Here is a 24,764-nt window from a genome sequence, read left to right on the forward strand (position 1 = left end):
TAACACACTTGGATGACAAGATATACATAGGTCTCAAAAACCTGGCATGTTGGACTGAAAAAGATCAATTTTAGTAAGGAAAATTGTAAATTCTTATAAGTGGGTTCAAAAAAAATCAATTTTCCAATAAACAGATCTTCTAGGGGTTGTAGTAGATCACAAGCTCAATAGAAGTCAATAGCAGGATTTGACAGACTAATACAAAGTTAGGCTTTATGTTCTGGATTAGGTAAATGATAGAACAATCTGCCTTAGTCAAATTACATATCATGTTCAGTTCAACAACCTCTCAATATAGGAAGCTAGCAAATATCATCCGAAAGAGATACCAGAATGATAATGAAGAGCCTTGAGTTCATGCCATATACCAGATGGCGTAGTATTTATAAATCCCTAAGCATAGTGCCTGGCACATAGTAGGTACTTAATAATTCTCATTCCCTTCCTCTCCACTTACATATAATAAGCAGTTAAAGTAAATAAGCATGTTTACTCTAGAAAAGAGAAGTCTTTTGAGAGGCAATAGAGCAGAGGAAAGAAACATGATAGCTATCTTTTCTGTAGTCTGAAGTCAAGTAATAGAACAATTAGACTTGTTTTTCTTGGTTACAAACGGCAGAACTGGGAGCACAGTATTAGATATAGACTCATTGGAAGAAGAAATACTTTTAATAATAGCAAAAGGAAACAGGGCCTATTCATTCATATATAAACACACACACCAAATACCCATTTGTTGGTTATGTAGGCACCTTTTAACTCTCTCCTGTGCTTCCAAGGAGTTGTAGCCTGCCCAGCAGCTACATCCCAGCAACACCATCTCAGCAGATACATTATACCAGGTTAAAGGTAACTTGTGGGTTTCAAACTCCTTCCCAAACATTCTTCCAGTTACATCACCAGTTTCGTAGCTGTGGTGGATCCCAGTTACTTTTTATGACAGATTTAAAGCCCATAGAGTAATTTTGTCTATACATCCTTTTAATTAATGACTTTAGTATCCTATTTACAATCTTCCCAATAGTCAAAAGGTAACTTAATTTTCTTAACCCTAGACCCTGCTGACATTTTCTTTAAACCTTTTTTGAACCTTTTAAACCCTATTCCCCTTCCCTGGAATGTTCAACAATCAATCTTCTCTTTTTAATCTATTTTCAGGCCTTTAAAATGTATTTATAATGATTCATTTCTTTGATGCATTTTGTAGTGCCATAACTCTAGGAACTTCATTCACTCCATAAGTACATAGTTGTAACTAATTGTGTATATATTTGTTTCTCTGACATGTTTTTATCTTATCTTATTTCTCCCTTAAAAATTGAAATAGATTCCCTGTTCTTCCTTTAAAACATTCCATAGCATCTAAAATTATGCTTATACAGTCTTTAATCTTAACTGATCTTACTAAATATTATTGGTATCATATATTATTCATTTTAGATAACTTTTAGAGTTTACTTCAAAATTTGATTACACTAGGAATCTTCTTTCTTCTTATTCTCTTATTAATGCTGACATCTACCCTCATCATTCAACCAAAACTGCTCTCTGCAAAGTTACCAGTGATATCTCAGTTGCCCGATTTAGTGGCTCTTTCTCAGTCTACATCCTTGTTGACTTCCCTTGTAGTCTGACTCCCTTCTCAGTCAGTTCCTGTGACTTCTTATCACCTCCTTCATCAAATATAAACTTCTGCTTGGTGTTCTAAGTCTTTCATGACCTCCTTCCCCTCTCCATACCCACACATCTTTTCAGGGTTCTTATTCCTTGTGCCACTTCCTTCCTCACTTACCTTATAATTCAGTGATACTAGCCTCCTTACTTTCTTCTGAACAAGACACTTTTCCTGACTGCATACTTTCATTGGCCGTCTTCCCATTCCTGGAATGTGCTGCCTCCTGGTTTTCCTGAATCTCAGTTAAAATTCCATCTTCTATAGGAAGGCTTTCCCAATCCCTCTTACTTTGGACATGTTCCTTCTGTTGATTATTTCATATCTATCTTGCATATAACTGATTTGTACATAGTTGTTTGCATCTTTTCTCTCCCATTAGACTGTGAGCTCCTTAAGAACAAAAGTATCTTCTACATTTCTTTTTATCCCCAATGCATAGTTCGCTGCTACATTAAAGGTGTTTAATGTTTATTGTCTGAAGCTAACATTTATTAAACATCTAATATGTGTAAAGCACTCTGTTAAGGTAAAAATATAAAGATTAAATAAAAACAGAGTTGATTGATGAATGGATACCTACATTGGTCCCTTGAAATAATTATTCTTTTTCCAAATTCATGATAATTTCCTATTTCTCTCCTGGAGAATTTTAGAAATGAAGATAAACTCACAACCACAGAGCTTTAATAAAGTACTTACTATATGTTAGGCCCTGTGCTGGTTCCAATTTATCTTTTATTTTGAGCTCTGAAATAATGGGAAATATGTTGGAAATCAGCATTTATTAAATGCCAATTATGTTCTAGACACTGGTCTAAACACTTTTTACAAGTGTTATCTCATTTGATCCTCTCAACAATCATGAGAAATAGGAACTATTATTATCCTCATTTTACATTTGAAGATACTGAGGCAGACAGAGGTTAGGTGACTTGTTCAGGTCATATAGCAAGTAAGTATCTGAGGCCAAATTCAATTTAAGTCTTTCTGAATCCAGCTCTGGCATTCCTATGTGCTCTACTATCTAGCTGCCTCTGATTGGAAGTAGGGGGATTATTGAGTAGAAGAGAAGAAAAATCTGATGACTAGTTTCTTAGTTAATTTTTATATCTAAGAATATAAAAATTAAGAACAGTTTTTGCATTTGCCATACAAAAACAGACAGCAGGCTGGATTTGTGTAGGTTGCCCATTCCTGGCATAAAAGACCTTAAGAGAAAAAGTTTGAAAAACTTACTATGGGGAATATGATTGAGTCAGTCAAAAAAAATTTAAGTGATTTCTTGGAAGTAAAGGATCTTGTTGAGATTAATCAGTTTAAGTTTATTGTTGACCTCTAATAGGTGGAGTTGTTATGTGACTTTCTTCAGCAGTATCCAGCAGAAGAAAAAAGGAAGGGAGAGAAATATGAATTTATTAAGCACTTACTATATGTATTCCAGGCACTGTGCAAAGTACTTTACAAACAAGCCTGAGAGGAAAGTGTTATGATTTGCCCAGCATTACAAAGCTAGTAAATAGCTTTCCATTTACTATGAGACAAGATTTTGGCAAAGGTTTCCCTCACAAAAAGCCCAGGGCTCTATTCACTGTTCTAAGTAGAACTTGATAGAAAGAGATTGGTGAAAGTAACGCATGTTTGAGATTTGGCAGCAGTAGAATAAAGGAAGTAAGAAATTCAAGAGGAGAAGGAAGGGAAATGACATCAAAATAAATATTGTAGACTGGGTCAACAGGGAAAGGTAGAGGGATTGGAGAGACAGAGGGTGAAGAATTGGTTTGGAAGAAAATATCAGGATGGGGCAGAAAAAGAGATGCAAGGAAAGAAAATTATGATCAGAAAGAGAATTTGAAAATGTGGGATAATAGTGCATAATTCTTGATGGTGAGAGTTCAGAGTGTGGTTATTCCCATGGGTGACTTGAAAGAAAGGTATAGATTGTCCGGCATATATATTTAAGTCCCCAAGTATGAGGTCAGGAGTTGAAATGAGAGGAACACTATGAACCTAATACTAAAGTGTTCAAGCAAAGAGAAAAAGAATGTGACCCAAAAGCTGATAGACATCTAGGACTAAGATTATATAATAGGTGGCAAAAGTGAATAAACTTCAGGAGGGGAAAGGTTACTGAGTGATTAATCCCTCTTTGGAGTAAAATAAGGGATCTTTCAACTACTTTGCTCTTTTGTTGAGAATTTTTTCCCTGGTATGCAGAACAAGCCCTAAAGGGGCATAACTTGTTGTATTTTAAGAATCACAAGGATATTTGTAGTTTAAATTCTACTTTTTCCTTTTGTAGTCAGATATGAAAGGAAAAGAAACAGAAAAGAAAGGTCCCCAAGTTTAAATGGAAGAGAAATAAACTTCTTAAAAATGGGAGAGATACGGGGGTGGGGGGGAATAGACAAAAGCATTTTCTTGTTCCAGTGCTTTGGGACTTTCAAATTTTTTGTTTTGTGTAACTCCCAGAACTTTGCTTCTATCCAAATTAAAACTGGGAGCTAAGATACCATAAGTGTTTAGAGGAATGTCACATCATGGTATGATGTTACTGATTCTCTGAAAAATTCATTTCTGTTATTCTGGGAAATAGTATCAGAAGGACAGTCTTGATGTGGCAGTAAGTATACCTACTCTCTCTGGCCGAGGGATGCTTGAAAGAAAGAATGATGCTAGTTGGGGAGCTCCAGGGATAAAATGTCTTCTAGAGGAGCCTGACTTCTGTTAGTATCAGAAGATGGGAAGAACATGAGGTAGTGTTGTCCAAGATGCAGGGTATTTGTTAATAAGTAATTGAAGATAAAGGAGTTCCAAAAGGAAAAAGAATTGATGTAATTATTTCTTTCTTTTTTAGGTACACAGACAAATGGCCTAGACTTTCAGAAGCAGCCTGTTCCTGTTGGAGGAGCAATCTCTTCAGCTCAGGCTCAGGCCTTCTTTGGACACCTACATCAGGTAAAACTATCTGTTCAACTGGGAAAAGCTTGAGACAGAACTGGAAGTTGGGCGGTACTAATGCATGGGGAAAACATTTCATAACATTTCAAATTTTCCTTTTTTTTTTCCAAAAAGATCATGTTGAGCATGTGTTAACAGAATTGATGTGGCTCTGTTAGTGGCTGTAATTTAGTAGGTTTTCTAGGTTATAGACCTCACAGCTGCAGGCAAAAAGATTCTCTTACTTTGAATATGTATAATAACTAAATTGCTTGTTTTGACAAGTATAAGGGCCAGTTGAGATGATAGGCCAAAACTAGATAAATGGATTTGGAACTGCCCTAGCATACTTCCTATCTCTACAAGGAAAGTAGCAATTTGCCCATAATATTGTCCTATTAAACTGTTTTATAACTCCTTTGTTTAGAAAGTAATATAAGCCACTCCTACTTACTAGGCTAGCTAAGATGAAGCATAGTGTAATGTGAGGCCATGAGTGAAAAGATCTGGGTTGTAATGTGACATCTTACCAATGGTTTGTTAGAGAAATGCTTTATTCTATTGTTATCTTATTTCTTCTCTTAAATGAGGAGAACTCTTTTGCCTATGTCATAAGACCAATGTGAGACTATAAAATAAAAATACTACATGTTTTTATTGTGCTTTAGAATTTTACAAGTGTTTGGGGTAAAAATTAAGTATCCTTTGATTTTGTTACTCTTATGTTGAGAAGTTTTGTTTGAGGCATGCAAAACAAGCCTTTGTTAAAGGACACATTTATATTTTTAGAATTATAAGGATTTTTGTAGTTTAAATTATATTTCTCCATTTTAAAAATCTGGAATAGACAGGGGAACGGAGTAGAACAACTGTTGATTGGATGACAGCACTTGTATTATAAAATCTGGGTAAAGATGAGAGAGAAATAGATTCTAAGATACTAGAAGATATTTATAGTGATACAGAAAATATTTCCTAGTTTCATTCTTTTGGAACTTTCAACTTCATTGTTGTTGTTTTTTAAATTTCTATTACTTTACTTATATTCCTTCCTTGATTAAAATGGGGAGCCAATGTGCTATTTACAGGAATGTTGGGTCTTGGTATAATGATGCTGATTTATTTTGTCTTGGGCAAAAAAACTGAAGATATTTGCTAGCTGTTATCTTCACTACTGATGCTACTTGAAGGGCAGAGGCTTCAGAAAAGGCAAGCTCATTATTAAAGTGGTTTAAATGTTATCTGAGAATGGGATTTGATCTGGAACCTGGAGCATTGATTAAAGTATATAAATGAAATGGTTTGGGGTAGGGATGATTATCAATAGCTAGTAAGACTGTATTAATCCAGAGTTTTAAAAAACTAATCAAAAAAATATTTAAATCAGTAGGAAAAAGGGGGAAGAAGAAAACTTAAGTATGTCCGTTATACCATATAGCATAAATGGTAACAGCAGTAAAAATACCCAGAGGTTCCCAAGAGAAAAAATCCAAGAAAGATGCCAGTCATAGGACCTATGTCCTCAAAGGTTGATATTCAGTTGCACAAATTATAGTAACAAGCAAGTTGAACCAAAAAAATCCTTTTACATGAAAGTAAATATTACCTAATATGCATCTCTGAAGCTTGGTGGAATGAGACCTAGAAAAAAGGAAGCTACAAGGATAAATCTTATTTAAGAAAGGGAAAGAGAAATCAACAAAGTGTATAGTGTATATTTAAAAGATATATCATAATAAAGTAAAAATAGAAGACACAAGGAAAGGATACAGACCTGAATAAGAGTTTAATTCTGAATGAGTCAAAATACACATCATAAAGATAAATATTCACTATGTGGAAAAGAAGGATAATAATTAGACAAACACTATTATTTCTGGGATACAGTTAAAGCAAACTCTAGAGGAAACATTATATCTGAGATACATATCAATATAATATAAAATAGCAATAATGAGATGAATGTGTCATTTTAAAAGAGAAAATCAACAAATAAGCTTGTAAATTAGCACAAATGAGGAAGTGATTAGATTTGAGAATCATTGTATATGACTTGATAAAAACTAAAAGCCACTTCCTTGAAAAGACTAACAAAATAGATAAAACTTCAGCCAATATGATCAAAAAGAAGTGGGAAAAAAATAAAATGATGAAAAAAGTTAATAAACTGAAATCATGACAAACAGAAGAAGGGAAAAAAAGAATGTTTAACAGATATACAAAGGCCCAATTACATTCATATAAGATTGAAAATTTCAAAAGAAATGGAATGTTATGCATTGATATTAAATACAGAAATGAACAGAAGTTGAAAAAGATTTTTTTAATTCCCTTTTTAGAAAATGAATTTAACTAACTAAAATAACTACTAAGAGATGTCACAGGGAGGAGTGTCTCAATGGATTTAGAGGTGAATGTGTTATCAGTCATATGAGATAAGTATGTAACAATAGTGACAGTATTGAAGGATCAATATATAAGGTATCAGAATTTAGAGATAATAAACTCTTGGATTGGACCTTATTAATAGGAAAATAATATGGCTTAAGAACATCAGCAGCTATAGTTTCCTATATGCCTACTCCCTTATCTATATACATATAGATATATACTTCTATATAACATTGTTGGAATCCTTACAAAGGTCCAATCTCAAATGTTGACTCCTCTGAGAGTGGGATTATGGGATCCGAGAGTGGGATTATGGGTTTCCTCCCAGAGTGCTCTCTGGCCCTAAAAGCTTCTTGCTTATATGAGCTCTCTAAAGGTGTGAACACAAGCATTGTTTTTATCAGTTATACTTAGTACCTTGTTTCTTCTGGCCCATAACATCGCCTTATAAGATCAGATCAATCATACTGAACCATGCTAAATTAGATAATTATTGTCTCTATCAATTCTAATGACTTAACACTTTGTAAGGATTCCAACATAACATGACTATTGATAAGCCATCTAAACATGAATTTACAGCATCCTGGACAAGGACATTAGAGAAAATGGCAAGCTTTCCCAAGTGTAAACAATATATTACATCTTTCTCATTTTACAACTGTGTGAAAAATGGAGAGAATATTTAGATTTCGCTAATCCTATTCATTTTTGATTAGGAAAAAAATACTTAATTTAGTTACGGTAGGTTACATAAAGTTTGGACAGTACTTTACCTGTTATCTCAATTGATTCTCACAACACAGTACTTAGGGGTTATTATTATCCCCATATTATAGATCAGATAAGTGAGCAGAGAAAGATTAAGTGACATGCCCAAGCAGCACCTAGTTAGTACAAGTGTCAGAAGATGGATTTGAACTCAAGTTTCCAGACTCCAAGTCCTGCACTTTATCTACTGTGCTAACTAGCTGCTCAGACTGAATTTAGTAGAACTTAGTGCTAACAGTGTATCCATGTTTAACAGTTTTTTGTAACACAAGCATCAAGCAATTCATGGAAAAAAGAAGAAAAATGCTCACCAAAGTACTTACTGCCTACCACGTTGGAGGAGATTCAGCAGAGTTCAAGCTAAAGAGAAATTTTTTTTTTATAGATGATGAGGGCTTCTAGAAACCATTAGATGAGACATAGGGTGGTTACATGAAGTCATGGATCATTTCAGAGCCCCCTAAAATCTATCTGTAAACTACCAAAAGAGTTGGTCCAGACTATCCACACAGGCATGACTTAACGAATAAAGAATTGCCCAGATTATTACACTCAGTTCTTTGAAAGCTTATGAAGTTTGTCCTGAGTATGAACATTTAGAACACTTAGTGTAGATGGGCTTTAAGTGAGACCCAGAAGATCATAGATTAAAAATTGCAAGTTTTGAGCTTGATTTAGTCAGTCTATTTGAACTTCCTCAGAAAAACTGGATCATTTTTGAGAATGTCACCATTGTAGACGTCAAGCTTCCCAAAGAAACAAAAACTGAGATCCTTTGAGAATCCAGCCCTTAAAGAAGCACCACCCCCTCAAAAGGGAAGGAGACAGCAATAGAGGAAAATAAGTAAAAAGAAAGACTGAAATTATCATTGATCTCAGAAGGAATAAAATTCAAGAGTCTTGATTATAAACAGATAAAGCAACAGAAGGTATTAGTAGCAGAAGGAAATAAGGCCTTTGGACTAAGTAAAAGAATTCAGGTATCTTATTAAGCAATGCAAGAAAAAAGGAAAATGAATCAACACCTGCTGAAGTAGAGGAATCTGTAGACTCCCAAAGGGAATATGGAAACCCAGCAAGATTGAGAACTCTAAGAAGAGAATTTATGGCCTTCACAGCAGAAATAATTGGCAGAATAGAAAAACTTGAATTCACAATAACAAGTTTTACTAAGGGAACAAAAGGGGGGATAAGTGGGAATGAAAATATAGAAAAGTGAAGGACAAGCTAGAAGAAGCAAAAAAGCAATTTAAAAGAAAGCATGATCTCTCTATACAAGCAAATTATATTGCTCTCAAAAACAAGATATTCTGTAGAAACAAATTAGTTTTGTCATAGAGACAAAAATTATCAGTGTCCCAGGAGAACACAACAAATCAAAAATGTGAACATTATAATGCAAGAAATAGTATTTTAAAACAGTACAGAATTTCTAAACAAAGAAAAAGTATCAATTTAAAAAAAAAAAAAAAGAAAAAGAACAACCCAAATGTATAGATTGGGGGGGAGGGGGAAGGAAGGCGGGGGAAAAGTGATTGCACAACAAACCACTATGCTACAACCTTCAAGATATAGTGGTTGATTTTAGTTAACAGTGCCATTGACAGACGGATTTTTTCAGTTGACCAGGAGAAATATATTCAAATATGGATAGGAAATTCAGATAATATAAGACTATCCTGCATCCTCAAAGAGTCACAGGAGGAAGTGGAAAAATATGTTCTGAAGGTCAAGAGGGAGCTCAAGATGTAGTCAGTAATCCATTCTGCAAATCTGAGCTCAATCATAAATGAACGTGGACATTTCAGTTTTCAAAACATTAACAACATTCAAAACGTTTTTAGAAGGAAAACTAGATCTATATAAACTATAACATTTGCTTCTCAGTCACCCCTGTTGAGAGAAATATAAAAAGAATTAACAAATTAGCTATGAAGGCCAATATGATCAACAAATAATAACAGTTTAAATGTACACAATGAGACAAGTAAAAACAGAAGTCTAATGGAATTGATGGTGTTTCTGCAGGCGTGGTACATCAGGGACTAAACTTTACAACAACTTGTTTTAAATGTATTTTTTGTGGGACCAAATTACAGAATGGAAAGGCATATAAAAGATAAAAGAGGAGGAATAAGATAGAGGAGAGTATATAATGTTAGGCTTTTATTTGATTAGAAGCTAATAAGACAAAACAGCTCCTCTAGTCTGCCAGGAAGAAGAAAACCTATGTGACAATGAGTAAGAAGGTAAAGAAAAGGACTAATAAGGTAGTGGCAACCTATTTTAGTGAAGGAAGGGTACCACTGATAAATACTTAAACAGGAAGTTTAAATTGCAGTGGTTATTATTCTTAGAGATTAAATGCTTAGAGATACCAATCATCCTGCTTTAGGAGAAAAGAAATCAGAGCTCTTTGGGAGAACTGGAATCCAGGGGAATGGGAAGGCATAAGCCCACATCAGAGATTTTCAAGCAAATCTTGAAAATTTGGGGGTGGGGAATTAGTAAAGAGAGGTCAAAGGTAAAACTTAGAGTATCTGGACAAGTTTACAAGATATTCAGTCACAAATGGCCTGTAATCTACACCATTGGAGGGAATGTTTATATTGATGAGATCATGGAACCATTTGCATATTTAAATTATTTTTTACACAAATTACTTTTAAGTACTAAGAAGTAAAATATCCTGTGTGACTCTTAAAATATAAATCCTGACACTTAAAGCAGGGCAGGATAAGTCTTTTATTCAAACATTATGAACAATTACTATTGAGTCAAAATTTGTAAATAAACTCTTTGTATCATGTATCATGTTGAAAAACATTTATTCATTATAACCAGAGATGCACAGATGGTTCAAATTGAGAAAAACTGTAAAACTGGAAAACAAATGACAGATTCAAGCTGCCCCCTCTCCCCCCAGAAAAGAAAAAGGAAGGGGGGGGAATACACCAATCATTTTTGCTAAAACCCTGCAATCATAGGCATAAAAGGTACATTTTTCAAATATTATAGGAAGTATATATGGGAAAAAGCTAACAACATTGCAAGGAGAGAATGCTTATACTTTGGCAGTAAATACAAGTCAGCAAGCATTTATTAAGGCATTATTCCCAGCACTGGGCATATAGGGAAGTCACAGATAATAGGGTGACAGCATGTACCCAACCATGTACAAACCAGATACGGACAGAGTACAGAGCAAAGGCACAACTACTATAGACTAGAAGAGGCTTCATGCATAAGGTGGGATGTTAGCTGAGACCTCAAGGAAGCCAGAGAACCCAGAAGAGTGAACCTTCCATGCAAGAATCAGAATGATTCAAATAACAAAGAGCCAGAAGGCCAGTGTCGCTGGACTGAAAGGGTGAGGAGGGAAGTAAAGTATAAGAGGACCAGAAAGTTAGGAGTGGTCTGGGTTATAAAGAAAAACAGGGCTCTTCGTGTGATCCTGGAATGTTGAATAACTAACATTTACATAGCACCTACTATGAGAGGCACTGTGCAAAGCGCTTTGCAAATATCCCTTCATTTGATCCTTATAATAACCCTGAGAGGTAGCTTCTCTTATCCCCATTTTATATTTAAGGAAACTCAGGCAAACAGAGATTATGTGACTGGCCCAAGTCTCACAATTATATTTTAAGTAAGGTCTTCCTGACTCCAGACATAGCCGAAGCTCTGTCCACTTACACCACCTAGCTGCCAAGGTAATTAGAAGCCTTCAGATTTTATTGAACCCCTCAGGGGGCTGAGTGGGGAGAGACTTGGGCAGGTAGACCAACCTGTTACAATAGCCCAGGTATGAGTTGAGGGCCTACACCTGGATTTTGGCAGTGTCAGGAGAGAAGACTATATGTCATTTACATTGTGAAGGTAAAATCAAAAGGAAGTGGCAACAGATTAGATGCAGGGGGTGAAAGTGAGAAGTCTAAAGTTTCACTTAGATTGTGAGCCTGAGTGACTGGAAGCATGGTGGGGGAGGGAAGAAGAGACGTTTTGGAGTGAAAGATGTCTTCAGTTTTGGTCTTTAATGAGTTTAAGATATCTACATAATGTCCAGTTCAACATGTGAGCTGTTGGAGATCTCATGAAACTATCAGGGGTCTTCAAACTTTTTAAATAGGGGGCCAGTTCACTGTCCCTCAGACTGTTGGAGGGCCAGACTATAGTAAAAACAATAACTTTGTTTTGTGGACCTTTAAATAAAGAAACTTCATAGCCCTGGGTGAGGGGGATAAATATCCTCAGCTGCTGCATCTGGCCAGCAGGCTGTAGTTTGAGGACTCCTGCATAAATCAAAATAGAGATTAGCTTTGGGTAAGTAGATTTGAGAATCGTTAACTACTGATGACACAGAAAACAAACTTCTTGCCACCAGAGTCCTTAGCAGTATCCAATGGCTTGGCATCAGAAGCCATTGGTTTTCTCATTGGAAATGACATTAAAGAAAAGATACTAATATCTGCTGTGTCACTACACTGTATTCTCTGGGACCTTTCCATTTGACTTGTATCGGAAGTCTTCCAAATGTATTATCTTTCCCGTTAAAATGTGAGCTTTCTGACAAATAGGATTATTTTATATTCCTATTTGTATCCCCAGTGCTATCACAATGCCTTTCACATAATAAGTTTATTTTATTTTGTTTTGTTTTATTTTTGGAGTTCTGGAGGAGAATCCAAGATGGCAGAGAAAACACTCAGCCATCCTATCTCAACATTCCCCTCCACACAACTTTAAAATAATACCTCAAGGGGGCAGCTGGGTGGAGCAGTGGAAGAGCAAAAATCCTGAATTCAGGAAGACTTAAGTTCAAATCTGGCCTCAGGCACTTATTAACACTTCCTTGCTATATGACTCTGGGCAGGTCACTTAACCCCAACTGCTTTGGCAAAAAAATAAAATAAAATAATGCCTCAACTCAAAATCTGGAGTGGCAGAACCAAGATAAGTTTGGGCTGAGACGTTCTACTAGCCCAAGACCATTTAGGAAGTTGGAAGGAGAGGTCTGTGACATGGGGGTTGGAGCCTATGTGTGGAACCTCTGTGGATGCAAGACCAGTAGTGGAACTAGGTAGGTAGGACTAACCAGAGAAAGTAAGGAGATATAAAAGCACATCAGAAAGAAATTGGAGAAGACAATTGGGCTAGCACTGGACTCTAATTTGGCAGTTTCATTGCCTATGCCTACATTCCGTGTCACAGTTAAGAGCAGAGAGTACTTCTGTCGTGAGGGAGCGAGGGCCCAGAGAACCAATATCACTTCTGCTCCTAAGCTCATGAGGAACAATATTAATTGTTGTCCTAAGATATCAGGGATCCTTCCTAAAAAAGGACCATAGTATAGACCAGTAGTTCTTAAACTTTTGTTTTCAGTATCTTTATCCTATTAAAAATTATTGAAGATATCTCCAAAGCGTTTTTGTTTATCTGGATTATATTTATAGGCATTTACCATATTGGAAATAAAAACTATTTTTGAATTTGTAGACCCTTTAAAAGGATTTCGGAGATCCCCAGGATTCTCTAGACCATACTTTGAGAACCACTGGTATAGACCAAGAGTAGTGATCACACTTCTCTTTAGAGCACATCATCTTGGAAGTACCTAAGATTTCTAATCCTTTAAAATTATATAAGAATGACTTTAGCAGAGCAAAAAAAAGACTTAAAGCTTGGGACAGGTCTTCCCACTCCTATGCCACGAACAAGAGCCCAACTTTAACTTTAATTCAAAGTCAAGAAATAGACTGGAAAAATGAACAAAGAACAAAATAAAAAACTTAACTATTAAAATCTTTATGGTGACAGGGAAAATCAAGTTATAAACTTAGAACACGACCATGGAGTCAAAACATCAGTAAACAAAACCTTAAAGAAATTTGTGAATGGACATAAGGACAGCAAGAATTCCTGGAAGACCTTTAAAATTATTTTTAAAATCAGATAAGAGCAGTAGAGGAACAACTAGGTAAAGAAATAGGAACAAAAGAAGACAATTATGAAAAGACAGCAGATTATTAAAAGAAAAAAAAATACTGGGGGGCGGGGGAGGACATCTTAAAAAATAGAATTGGCCCGAAAAAGAGATACAAAACTTCATTAGTTAGAAAATAACTCCTTAAAAAAGCAGGATTGGCCAAGTGGGAAAAGAATTATAAAAGTTTACTGAAGAAAATAATTTCTTAAGAATTAGAATTGAGTAAGTAAAAGTTAATAACTCTATAAGACATCAAGAAATAATAAAACAAAGTCAAAATAATGAGAAAAAAAAACAGAAGAAAATGTGAAATATCCCTTTGGAAAAACTACTGACATAAAAAATAGAGCAGGGGAAAGATAAGTTAAGGATTATTGAATATGCTGAAAGCCATGATCAAAGAAAGAGCTTAAACATCATATTTCAAAAAATTATAAGGGAACAGCTCCAGTATCCTGAACACAAATAAAATAGAAATTTAAAGAATCTATCAATTACCTTTTGAAAGAGATCCAAAAATAGAAATGCCCAGGAATATCACAGCCAAATTAAGCCCTTCATATACTATGGAGCCACAGTAGGACAGAAGATTTAGCTGCTATCACATTAAAGGAGCATGGGACTTAAAATATGTTATTCTAAAATGCAAAAGAGCTGGGATTACAAGCAAGAATAATCTACCCAGCAAAACAGAGTATAATCCTTCAAAGGGGGAAAAAAAATCATCATTTAATGAAATGGAAGACTTTCAGGCATTATAAACTGTATTTTTCTATATAGACTGATGATACATGTAATTTATAAGAACTGTATCCTTATTAGCACAGTTAAAAGGATTTTGCAATAGAGAATTCAGGAGTGATTCAATTAAGGGGGGATGATAATATGGAATTTAAAAGGGTTGGGTGTTTTTTTTTTTTTTTTAATAAAATGAATGTAGTCAAAATTAGAAGGAAAACAAAAAAACTGGAAGTGGGGTGTGTTTGGCATTTTTACAGCAAATTTCTCAACTATATTGGGATACAGGAACCAAATTTATATAGAAATAAGACCTTTCTTCATTGAATAAATTGTCAGAGGTGTATATATACTATATGAACAGACCATTTTCAAAAGAAGAAATCAAAGCTATGAAAAGTCACAGTTTTAAAATGCTCTAAATCTCTAGGGATTAGAAATTGTGAATTATCAATTTGTTGCTATACCTAACTGCCAAGGGAATGCTTCAAAGAGCAAGACAAACTAGTAGCAAAAATTAATTTGTAGAAAGAAAAGGCTGAAAATCTCAAGGGAAATTGAGGAGAAGAGGGTCATAACAGATATATAGTTTTGCTATTAAGTAATAATCATCTAGGAGGAAGAGTCAAAAACAAATTCAATAAACTTCAGAGCATAAGTTATTTGGGAAAACTATTAAGAACTGCTGGGAAAATTGGAAAGTAATTCAAAAAAATTAGATTTGGTTTTAGAGCTTATATCATATCCAGAATCAGCTCAAAATTCACCTGAATATTAAAGATTACCAAAAAAAATTAAAAGAGAACTAGAGCAGACCCCTTTCACATCTATGATGAGAAGTGATTGCTAAAGGTAAAAGTCATGATTTTGTTTATATTAAATTGAAAAATTCATGTGCAAAATCAGTACAATGAACATAAAAAGTACAGCTGTTGATTGAGGAAAGGGTATTCTTTACATCAGCTATTTCTAATAAGGTTTGATATCCACCTATAGGGAATATAATGTCAGACTCAGTTGATGTGTTTTCCTGAATTGCTTTTTTCTTTTTAATTTTTATTATAAGAGAGAGTTTGATGGGCAGGGAAGGATGTAGTTGGAAATGAACATGAAGTATCAAAAAAAAAGCATTTAAATTTTCTCAAAAAAAATTTAAGAGAGGAAACACTATAAAGAATATTGCTACTATTCTTTGGATCAGTTTGCCATCTCTGACTTGTCAGACCAAAATTTCCTTTCCTGACTATCCTTCTCTAATATGTATTGTCTTCCCTGTGAGTAGTCAAGCTTCTTGAGGCAAAATTTGTTATTTTTTCACTTTTGTATTTATGTCTTTCGGTGTTTACTCAAAAAAAGGCCTTAATACTTTTGCTTGTTCTCTTGCTCGTTCTTTTGCTCACATTCTCTTGTACTCTCTCTCCATAAATATATATATGAGAAATTGAGGTAGTATCATTGTTTTCATTGTATTTGTGCAACTCGGCCATGAGGAGTAATTATCTTTCCATTTATTTAAGTCTTTTCTTCAAGAAGTGTTTTAAATTTTATCAGTGTAGGTCTTGACTGTAATTTGGTTGATCTCCCCCCCACGTTTTTCTTTTTTCTTTTTTTTCTTTTTTACTATAGTATTTATTTTCCAAATACATGCAAAGACAGTTTTCAACATTTATTTTTGTAAGACTTTGTGTTCTTTTGACGTCTCATTGAGTCATTCACTTCCATTTATTCAGTTCTAATTTTTAGTGAATTATTTTCTTCAGTTAGCTTTTTTACCTCCTTTTGTATTTGGTCAATTATACTTATAAAGAAGTAATTTTGTTTAATGGATTTTTTTTTCTTTTTCCATTTAGCCAATTCTATTTTTTTAAAGAATTGTTTTCTTCACTATATTTTTTTCACATTTCACCAAATTTACTTTTTGAAGGAGTTGTTTTCTTCAATCAATTTCTATTGGCTTTCCCCAAAAAACTTTCATAATTCTCCTGCATAACTCTCATTTCTTTTCCCTATTTTTCTTCTATCTCTTTTTTAAAATTCCTTTTTGAAATCTTCCAAGAGAGCCTCTTGAGTTGGAGACCACCAGTTCACATTCCTCTGAGGCTTCACCTGAAGGCGTTTGCCTTTGCTGTTCTCTTCTGGGTTTGTGTTTTGAACTTCCCAGCCTCCAGAGTAGCTTTCTATGAATCAGAACTCTTTTTGCTTTTTTGTTCATTTTAAAATTTTGAACTCTACTTCGAAGGTACAGGGGAGGTTGTCCCAAGTTCCCACTGCAAGGGGGAACAGGAGCTTCTCACTGAAGGCGCTGGGGCTGATGGTGCTGCAGGCTTTCCCTCTGCACTGGATGGGCCTGGACAAGACCTGCCTTTTATGCTGTGATTTGGAGGCTCACAATTTGTTTTCTGTAGTTGCATTGGAGGTCTCATAGCTGGGTCTGCCAATCCACTGTCTTTCTGAACCAGGACAGAGTAGCCAGTGCTCCTGTATTTTGGCTGAAGAGTTCTGCTAGATTTCTTGCTCCACGCTGTGCCTGAACCGGGCTGCATTCCCCTGTCTGATTGAGACAGACCTTTTCTGAAGTCCTTCCAAGATATCTTAAGCTGGAAAATTATTACTCTTCTAATGATTGTAGATTCTGTCATTCTAAAATCTGTTTAGAGGCTTGATCTAGCATTGATTCTAAGGGAGAATGGGAAGAACTCCAAGAAGATCCCATCCACTTTCCACCATCTTGGCTACTCCTCTCTCCCCCACCCCACCCCCCACCCCCCACATGTTTTATGAATTTTGTGAATGGGAATTTCTTTTGTAATTTCATCCTGCTAGGTTTTACTTTCATTTCTACATAGAAGAGATGTTGATTTTTTGTGGATCTCAGTGCTCTCTAAATTGTAAAATCTGATTGCCTTTTCTCAGTCCATATCCCTCTGGACCTCTGAGTCATATTCTACATTGTTGAATACCTTCTTCTCTTGGGTGTCTATTCTTTTGTTTGTTTTGTTTTTCTTTTGTTTTGGCTAACACCGCTCTCTTGATTCTCCATCTACTTATTGATTTTTGCTGAAACATCCATATCACATTTGTATAGCTGGAAATATGTCCTAAAAGTCTGTCCTGGACCTATAGCACTGTCCTTCCAGCCCCATTTTCTTATCTCCTCTGGGTTTAATTATGAGCCACCATTCCAAAGCAACATTCATCCCAGAACTCTTTGTGGAGCTAAAATTCTATATCAGCAACTGGCTGTTGAATCTTTCCAGTTGGATGTCTCATAATTATGACCAAAACAGTATGTATGATCGAAACAGAATTCATTTTTATTTTCTCCTAAACCCACCCTTCTTAAAACCTTTGCTAATTCAGGAAAGAACCTATTTGTATAAAAATGTTTATGGCAATTCTTTTTTTGTAAAGGCAAAGAATTGGAAATTAAGGGGAGGCTCATCAATGGGGCATGAACAAGTTGTGATATATGATTGTAATGGAATATTCCTGTGCTATAAGAAATAATGAGCAGGCTGATTTCAGAAAAATCTGGAAAAACATATGAAGTGGTATAAAGTGAAGTGAGCAGAACCAGGAGAACATTGTACAAAGTAACAGTAAGACTATATGATTATCACCTGTGAATGACTTAGCTATTCTCAGCAATATAATAATCTAAGACAATTCCAAATGCTATCCACCTCCAATGAAAGACTTGATGGAGTCTGAATGCAGATTAAAGTATACATTTCTCACTTTCTGTCATTTTTTTTCTCCTTTGGGTTTTTGTCTTCTTTCACAACATCATTAATATGATCATTTATTTTGTATAATTGAACATGTATAACCTATATCAAATTGCTTATTGCCTTGGGGAAGCAGAAAGTGAGGCTGAAAAGGAGAAAATTTGGAGCTCAACATTAAAAAATTAATGTTAAAAACTGTCTTTTATATGTAATTGGAGAAAAAATAAAGCATTATTTAAAAAAACAAAACAAAACACTTCCCTATTTTTGTCAATCATTACCATCATTCTTTGGGTCTTTCTTCAACCTTTTTGAGTCAGTTAGTTAAAAAGTTTTTATCAAGCCCCAGCTGTAGTCCTTGGACTGGTTTATACCATGATCATGCTCCTTGGAAATTTGTCCTTTGAGATTGTATCCCCTTTGGTACTAAAACCTTCACCATGCCCTCTTTCCCTCTCATTGGAGGGCTGGAAGGCAGAGCAAAGAACCCCTCCCAAAAGGCTCCCAGGCCAAGAGCTCTTCATTTCCTACTTTCTGTAATCCCTGGATTGGGCAGATTCTATATATATATTTTTTTCTTATTTATATTCCCAGCTATTATCACAGTAGCTGGCACATAGCAAGTATAGTCAACAATTGTTATTAACCACTAAGCTCTGCGAATACAAAAAAAGGTCCCCCAAAACACACACATTCCCTTCTTTAGAGGCTCTCCCGATTTAGTGGGAGAGACTTTGTATAAACAGTTGCATATATCCAGAGGAAGTTGATAATCTTGGAGGAAAAATGCTAGCATTAAGGAATATTGGGAAAGACTTCTGATATAAAGTGGGACTTAAGCTGAAACTGGAAGGAAGCAAGTTCAGAAGGAACCTAGAAGGCTGAGAGGAGGGCAAGACTTCTAGGCATGGAGAGACAACCAGCAAGACACCCCCCCCCACCCCCCCAGAGTTGGGAAACCTGTCCTGTGAGGAGGCCAGCCTCACTGAATTGCAGGGGACATGGTGGGGACTGAGTTGTCAGATGATAGGAAAGGTAGCAAGGGGCTAACTCAGAGTGCTTTAGGAGCAAAACAAAGGGAAAGGGGGCCTTCCAGAACCGCATCCAAGTCCTTCCCATCCATTATTTCTCACTTGCATAGCCACCACCCCAGTCTCAGCTGCACTTTTAGAATAAAATGCCTCCTAAGTTGTCTCCTTTTTCAATACTCTCCTCTCTTCATTTCACCATCCATGCAGCTGTCAGAGTGATATTCTTAAAGAACAGGCCTGAACAGGTGACATCCATTATTTCTAGAATTAACTAGACTCTTCTGTTTAGCATGTAGAGAGTCCTTCACTCAGGACTTCAGTCAGTCCACCCAGCTCCAACCTACCTTTCCAGAATACTATTTATACATTATTTCCTGTGTGGTTTACCCTAACTGGCCTTCTTTCAGTTTCTCATACATAACACTCCTGTCTTTCATCTCAAATTTTTGTATGAGCTGCTCCCCATACCTGGACCATTTTCCCTCCCTCCCTTTTGCTTCTAGAATACCAATTCTTCTCCAAAAAGCTCAGTTCTGTTACCACTTTCTACACAAAGATTTTTCTAGGCCCCTTCAGTACTGGAGCCTTCTACTCCTTCTCTCCCTCAAAAAAAAAAAAAAATTACCACGTATGTGTTTTCTGTCATTACACATGTTCATGTCTCTATTCCTAAAATACAAGCTCTTTGAGGGCATGGATTTATTTCATCTTCATGTACTACCACAGCTTCTGGTACATGATAGGTAATAAAAGCATAATTAAATGCTTGGTGGTTGTCAGTGAGCAGATAGAATTTATGCAGTGTAAATGAAAGGTAATCTTATCGTGAAGACTGAGGAGGTGGGGAGAGAGGGCAAGGATAGAAAAGGAGAGATGGGGAGAGGGTTAAGAGACTAGAAAGGCTGCCTGCAGAAGTTATGATTAGAGCTGAGTCAAGAGGCAGAACTGAGAAAGAGCGTGGCAGTTGTATGAGACTGCCAGTCAATAAGATGGAGTGTAACCTTCTCATACAATACATAGAGAGGAATAGAGCATAAGAAAACTAGAAAGGTATGCAGGAATCTATTATGAAGGCCTTTGAATATCAAACAGTATTTTCCATTTGATCCCAAGAGTTTATTGAGGTAGGGGGAAGGGAGCCATAATAGAGTGCTCATACCTGTACTTTAGGAAAATCACTTTGGCATCTGAGTTGAGGATAAATTAGAGGTAGGAGAGACATAAAAAAAGAAAGAAACCAACTAGAAAACTATTGCTTGCTAAATAAAGAATTTCTACATGGGAGGTGATGTGGGCAAGTACCAGAGTGGTACTTTTATGAAGGGAAAAAAAGGACTTACACAAAAACTATTGTGATGATAGAAAAATTAGGGGTGGAAAAACATATATCTGTCACAGTTTAAAATAGTAAATACATTCTGAAATAAACCTTAGCAATAATTACAAAAGGTAAAATAGCTTTGAATTCATGAAACTGAAAAACTTCTGCACAAACAAAATTAATGCATCTAGTTTATGAAGAGAAAGTTGAATGGGAAAAAAAATCTTTACATCAAATTTTCCTAATAAAGGTTTGATATTCAAATTATATAAACATCTAATATGTAAACAAAACCAAAAGTCATTACCCAAAAGATGCGTTCAAAGGATATGAGCAAACAGTTCTTTAAAAATTGCAAATTGTTAATAACCAAATGAAAAAAATGCTGTAAATCACTAATACTAAGAGAACTGCAATCCAAATAACTCTAAGGTTTTATCTCACATTCAGCAAGTTGGCAAAGATGACAATCTGTTAACCATGCCTGTGTGAAGGGGCAGATCAATTCTTTCAGAGCCTCCACAGCTATGGATCATAACATCTGAAGGAGTTGCTAAGCAGCCTTTACTGACACCAGGTATTGCTTGTGGACTGGGAATGAAATAAATTGGAGGCAGATGAAGAGGAAAGAGGTCAGAGAAAGCAACTGCCTTGTATCATCATCATCGTCCTCTCACATGAAGAGATCCCTTCTACAGGTCTGAGTTAGACCTCCAGCAGCCACTGGCAGGTGGCTCCTGTATCTCAGCAACAATCTATGTCAGAGAGATTGTTGGAAGAAAGGCATCCTAGTTTCCATTGGGAGTGGAGCTATGAACCAGTATAGTCATTTTGAAAAGCAATTTTAGAATTGTGCAAAAACAAAAGTGAGTAAAATGTCCATGTCCCTTGACCCAGAGATTCCAGTGCTAGGCATAGCAATCTATCTCCAAGATTATTGCTTAGTAGAAGTCCCCCATTTACTCTCAAATAGCAGAACTTTTGAGAGTAATAAAGAATTGGGGAAAAAAAAAAAAGTAAATGTCTACTGATAGGGAAATGGCTAAAAAATTGTGGTAGTCAAATATGATGCTATGTTGAACAAAATGGAACTTAGTGCATATAGAGAAACATGTAAGACTTAAATGAACTGATTGCTATTGTGTGAAATAAGCAAAACTAAGGAAGCTATATACACAATGACTATAACGATGTAAATTGAAAGAATAACCACTATAAAAGTTATATTTCAGTATTGCATAATTGCAAAGAACAAGCACAGACCCAAAGAGATTTGACACCTTTCCATATTCCTTTTCAAGGACAGCAGGTCAGTGAGTGAGCAATACTACATCAATTTGAAATATATTGATTGGCTTTGCTGATTTTTTTTTCCCCTTATCATTTTTAAATTTAAGAAATATTCTTTATTATTTGTAGTGGTTCTCTGGGAAGAAACCTAGGAGAAATTTATGCAGTATAAAAAATGATCAATAAAATTTTATTTTTAAAAAAAGAAACAATGACTACTGCATTTAGAGAAGCATGTAAAAATTTATATGAACTAATACAAAGTGAAACAAACTAAATTAAGATAATATATATGAATATTATAATAATGTAAATGGCAAAAAAAAAAAAAGTTTTGTAATTATAATCCCCAAGCTTGTCCCATAGAAAGAACTGAGGAAATTTATCTCTTTCCCTTCTTTGAAGAAGATGAAGGACTATGAGTGTGAAGCAACATGTATATTGTCAGTCTCATTTAATGTGTTATATAGTTTTGCTGAACTGATTTTTTTTTAAATCAAAGATGGTTGGAGGGTTGATCAAATAGGAAAGAAATGAAAAAATTTATTCAGAAACAAAAATATGAAAAATCAATTTTAAAGTTTTATTTATATTCTACTTAGTTCATCTTAGACAGTTGATATTTAAACTCTCAGTTCTTGTTCAAAATATTTTTTCATTGCATTTGGTTTTTGGATAGCCTTAAACTTACCCAGAATCCATCATTTTATTTCAGCTATTTAATTTTTATCTTTTTAAAGTCAATATTTTTGGTTTTGTGTCTGTGATAAACCAGCAATTAGGAAGAAACTGAGTAGTACTCATGAAGAAGAGATAAAACCAACAAGAGCTGTGTTTTTTATATGTACGCCAACTCATTAATAGTCATAATAATACAGCAGCAACATTTGGTGTGTCTACTACATGCAAGGAATTATGCTAAGTTCTGGGAAATTAAAAATGAATAAAAAATTCTTAAAAAACCTTTAGAGTACTAAGCCTAATAGTTAAAGGAGAAGACAAGATAGGTATAGAAACAATTATGCTTTAAATCAGAATATATCACTACTTATGGGATATAGAAATAAAAATCATTGAAAAACAACTCATACTTAGAACATTTTACAAACTTCACAGTCTGTATTCATACAACAAGCCTATAAACTTGGTGCAGAAGATCTTAATTTTACAGTTAAAGAAATAGGCTTTAAAACAAGTTAAGTAACTCATCAATGTCACACACTAATAAATCCAGTGTTCTCCTTTCATTTCTTTTCTTTAGAATTTTTTTTTAACTGAAGCAAAGAGGCAGGAGAAATTATTTAAGTCATAATGAATAAAATGTAAAAAGCATGAGACAAGAACAGGTGAGCATTCTAGTTGAACAGAATAAAATGCACAAAAGAAATGTATGAGTAGGAGCTATGTGCTGCCTATAACTATAAGATTGGCATAATTGGGATTGTAGTATATTTGTGAAGAAGTATCATTTTATCTAGAATATTTTAGAGTAATTCACACTTAACAGTGATGAACAAAGATTTACAATAAAGCCACATTAGTGACTTTTTATTTTAATCTTACTAATTTCATGAAACAGGTAAATATGAAATCTTATTGGTATCTATATATTATGTAGTTTTAAAATAGAATGAATTTCATTTTTTGTTCTCTCCTTATTTAGCACCATCTAATTATTTTCTTGAAGAAAGTATTCATGATTTATAAATGCAAAGCTTTTATAGGCCACAAGTCTTTTTGCCTCACCCATTCCTTATTCCTGGTCATAATTTTCCAACATTTTTTTCATATCTTATTCCCACTAGCTGCCTTTTGCATTGAAGTTGCTGAGTATCAAAATGTGTGTGATGTAATGTGTAGAATGTTACCAGATTCTTCATGGATTTTTCTGAACTTTATCTCTGCAACAGATATTTCTATATAAACTACCATTGGTTTCATGCTTAACTTTTTGCAAGGACTTGTCATGAATACTTACCAAAGGTTCCAAACAGTGATGTGTCTTATTATCTTTAGAGGCCTCAGAAAAAAAAACTCTGCCACCTCCTTTCTTTGCCTCTACAAGGAATACCTGTGAGTCATCCATCCTTTTAGGTGCAAATTACTGTAGTGGTCAGATTTTGTTTTTAGAAAGTAATAATGTCAAGATTGAGAACATTTTATTCCTCTGTTCATAGCAGTTGATCCACAGACTGTTGAAAAAACATTTTATGGACCAAGTACCAAAGACCAAGTTAAAAAGTTTACAAGTAGGGATAGCTAGATGGTGTAGTGGCTAAAGCATAGACCCTGGAGTCTGGAGGACCTGAGTTCAAATCTGATCTCAGAAGTCAAGCTAGCATGTACTAAATGTGTGACACTGGGCAAGTCACATAACCCCAATTGCCTTGTCTTCTCCCCTTGCCCCCCAAAAAAGTTTACAAGTAGTATAACAACTGCATAGGCTTTAGTATCCTTAACATTCTTTTCTAAGGATGCAACATAGAACCGAAGACCTTTTGTAATTTTCTTTGTTTCATGGTTTCCATGGCCAAAAAAATTCAACATATGGCAGAAATTCTGGTTATAAAAATTACGTTGCTTAGTTAGACTCAACCTCATAAAAGCAGGCACTGTCAGGTCTTTCAGTAGTACCAAACTTTCCAACCTAGAAAACCTGCCAGATATGGCATTTTGCCTTTAAAACCCTAGGGTCACCTCCAGAGCCTAATGAAACATTACGGTGGTAGTTTGTAGTGGATCTGTCTCTAATAATAAAATTAGTGTCTATATTGTTGCATAGGATTGTTTTCTATTTACTGCTAAATTTAAATTTCCTCAGTGAAAGAAGGCCAGAAAAGTTGCTAAAGAAAACTGTCTTGTTATTTAGAATAAAATAAATAAATCTTATAAACAA

General features: G+C 35.0%; 1 protein-coding gene across 3 annotated transcripts in view; it reads left to right on the forward strand.

Moving 5' to 3' along the window:
• The window catches only part of POU2F1 (POU class 2 homeobox 1), a 221,263-nt gene that overhangs the window by 140,199 nt on the left and 56,300 nt on the right, over nt 1-24,764 (forward strand). For all 3 annotated transcript variants that reach the window (XM_031936828.1, XM_031936831.1, XM_031936830.1), the window contains one exon: nt 4,530-4,630. In XM_031936828.1, the coding sequence (XP_031792688.1) occupies nt 4,530-4,630 (101 nt within the window). The remainder of the gene's footprint in view (nt 1-4,529; nt 4,631-24,764) is intronic.

The sequence above is a fragment of the Sarcophilus harrisii genome, chromosome 4 (genome assembly GCF_902635505.1).
Source record: "Sarcophilus harrisii chromosome 4, mSarHar1.11, whole genome shotgun sequence".
Lineage (NCBI taxonomy): Eukaryota > Metazoa > Chordata > Mammalia > Dasyuromorphia > Dasyuridae > Sarcophilus > Sarcophilus harrisii.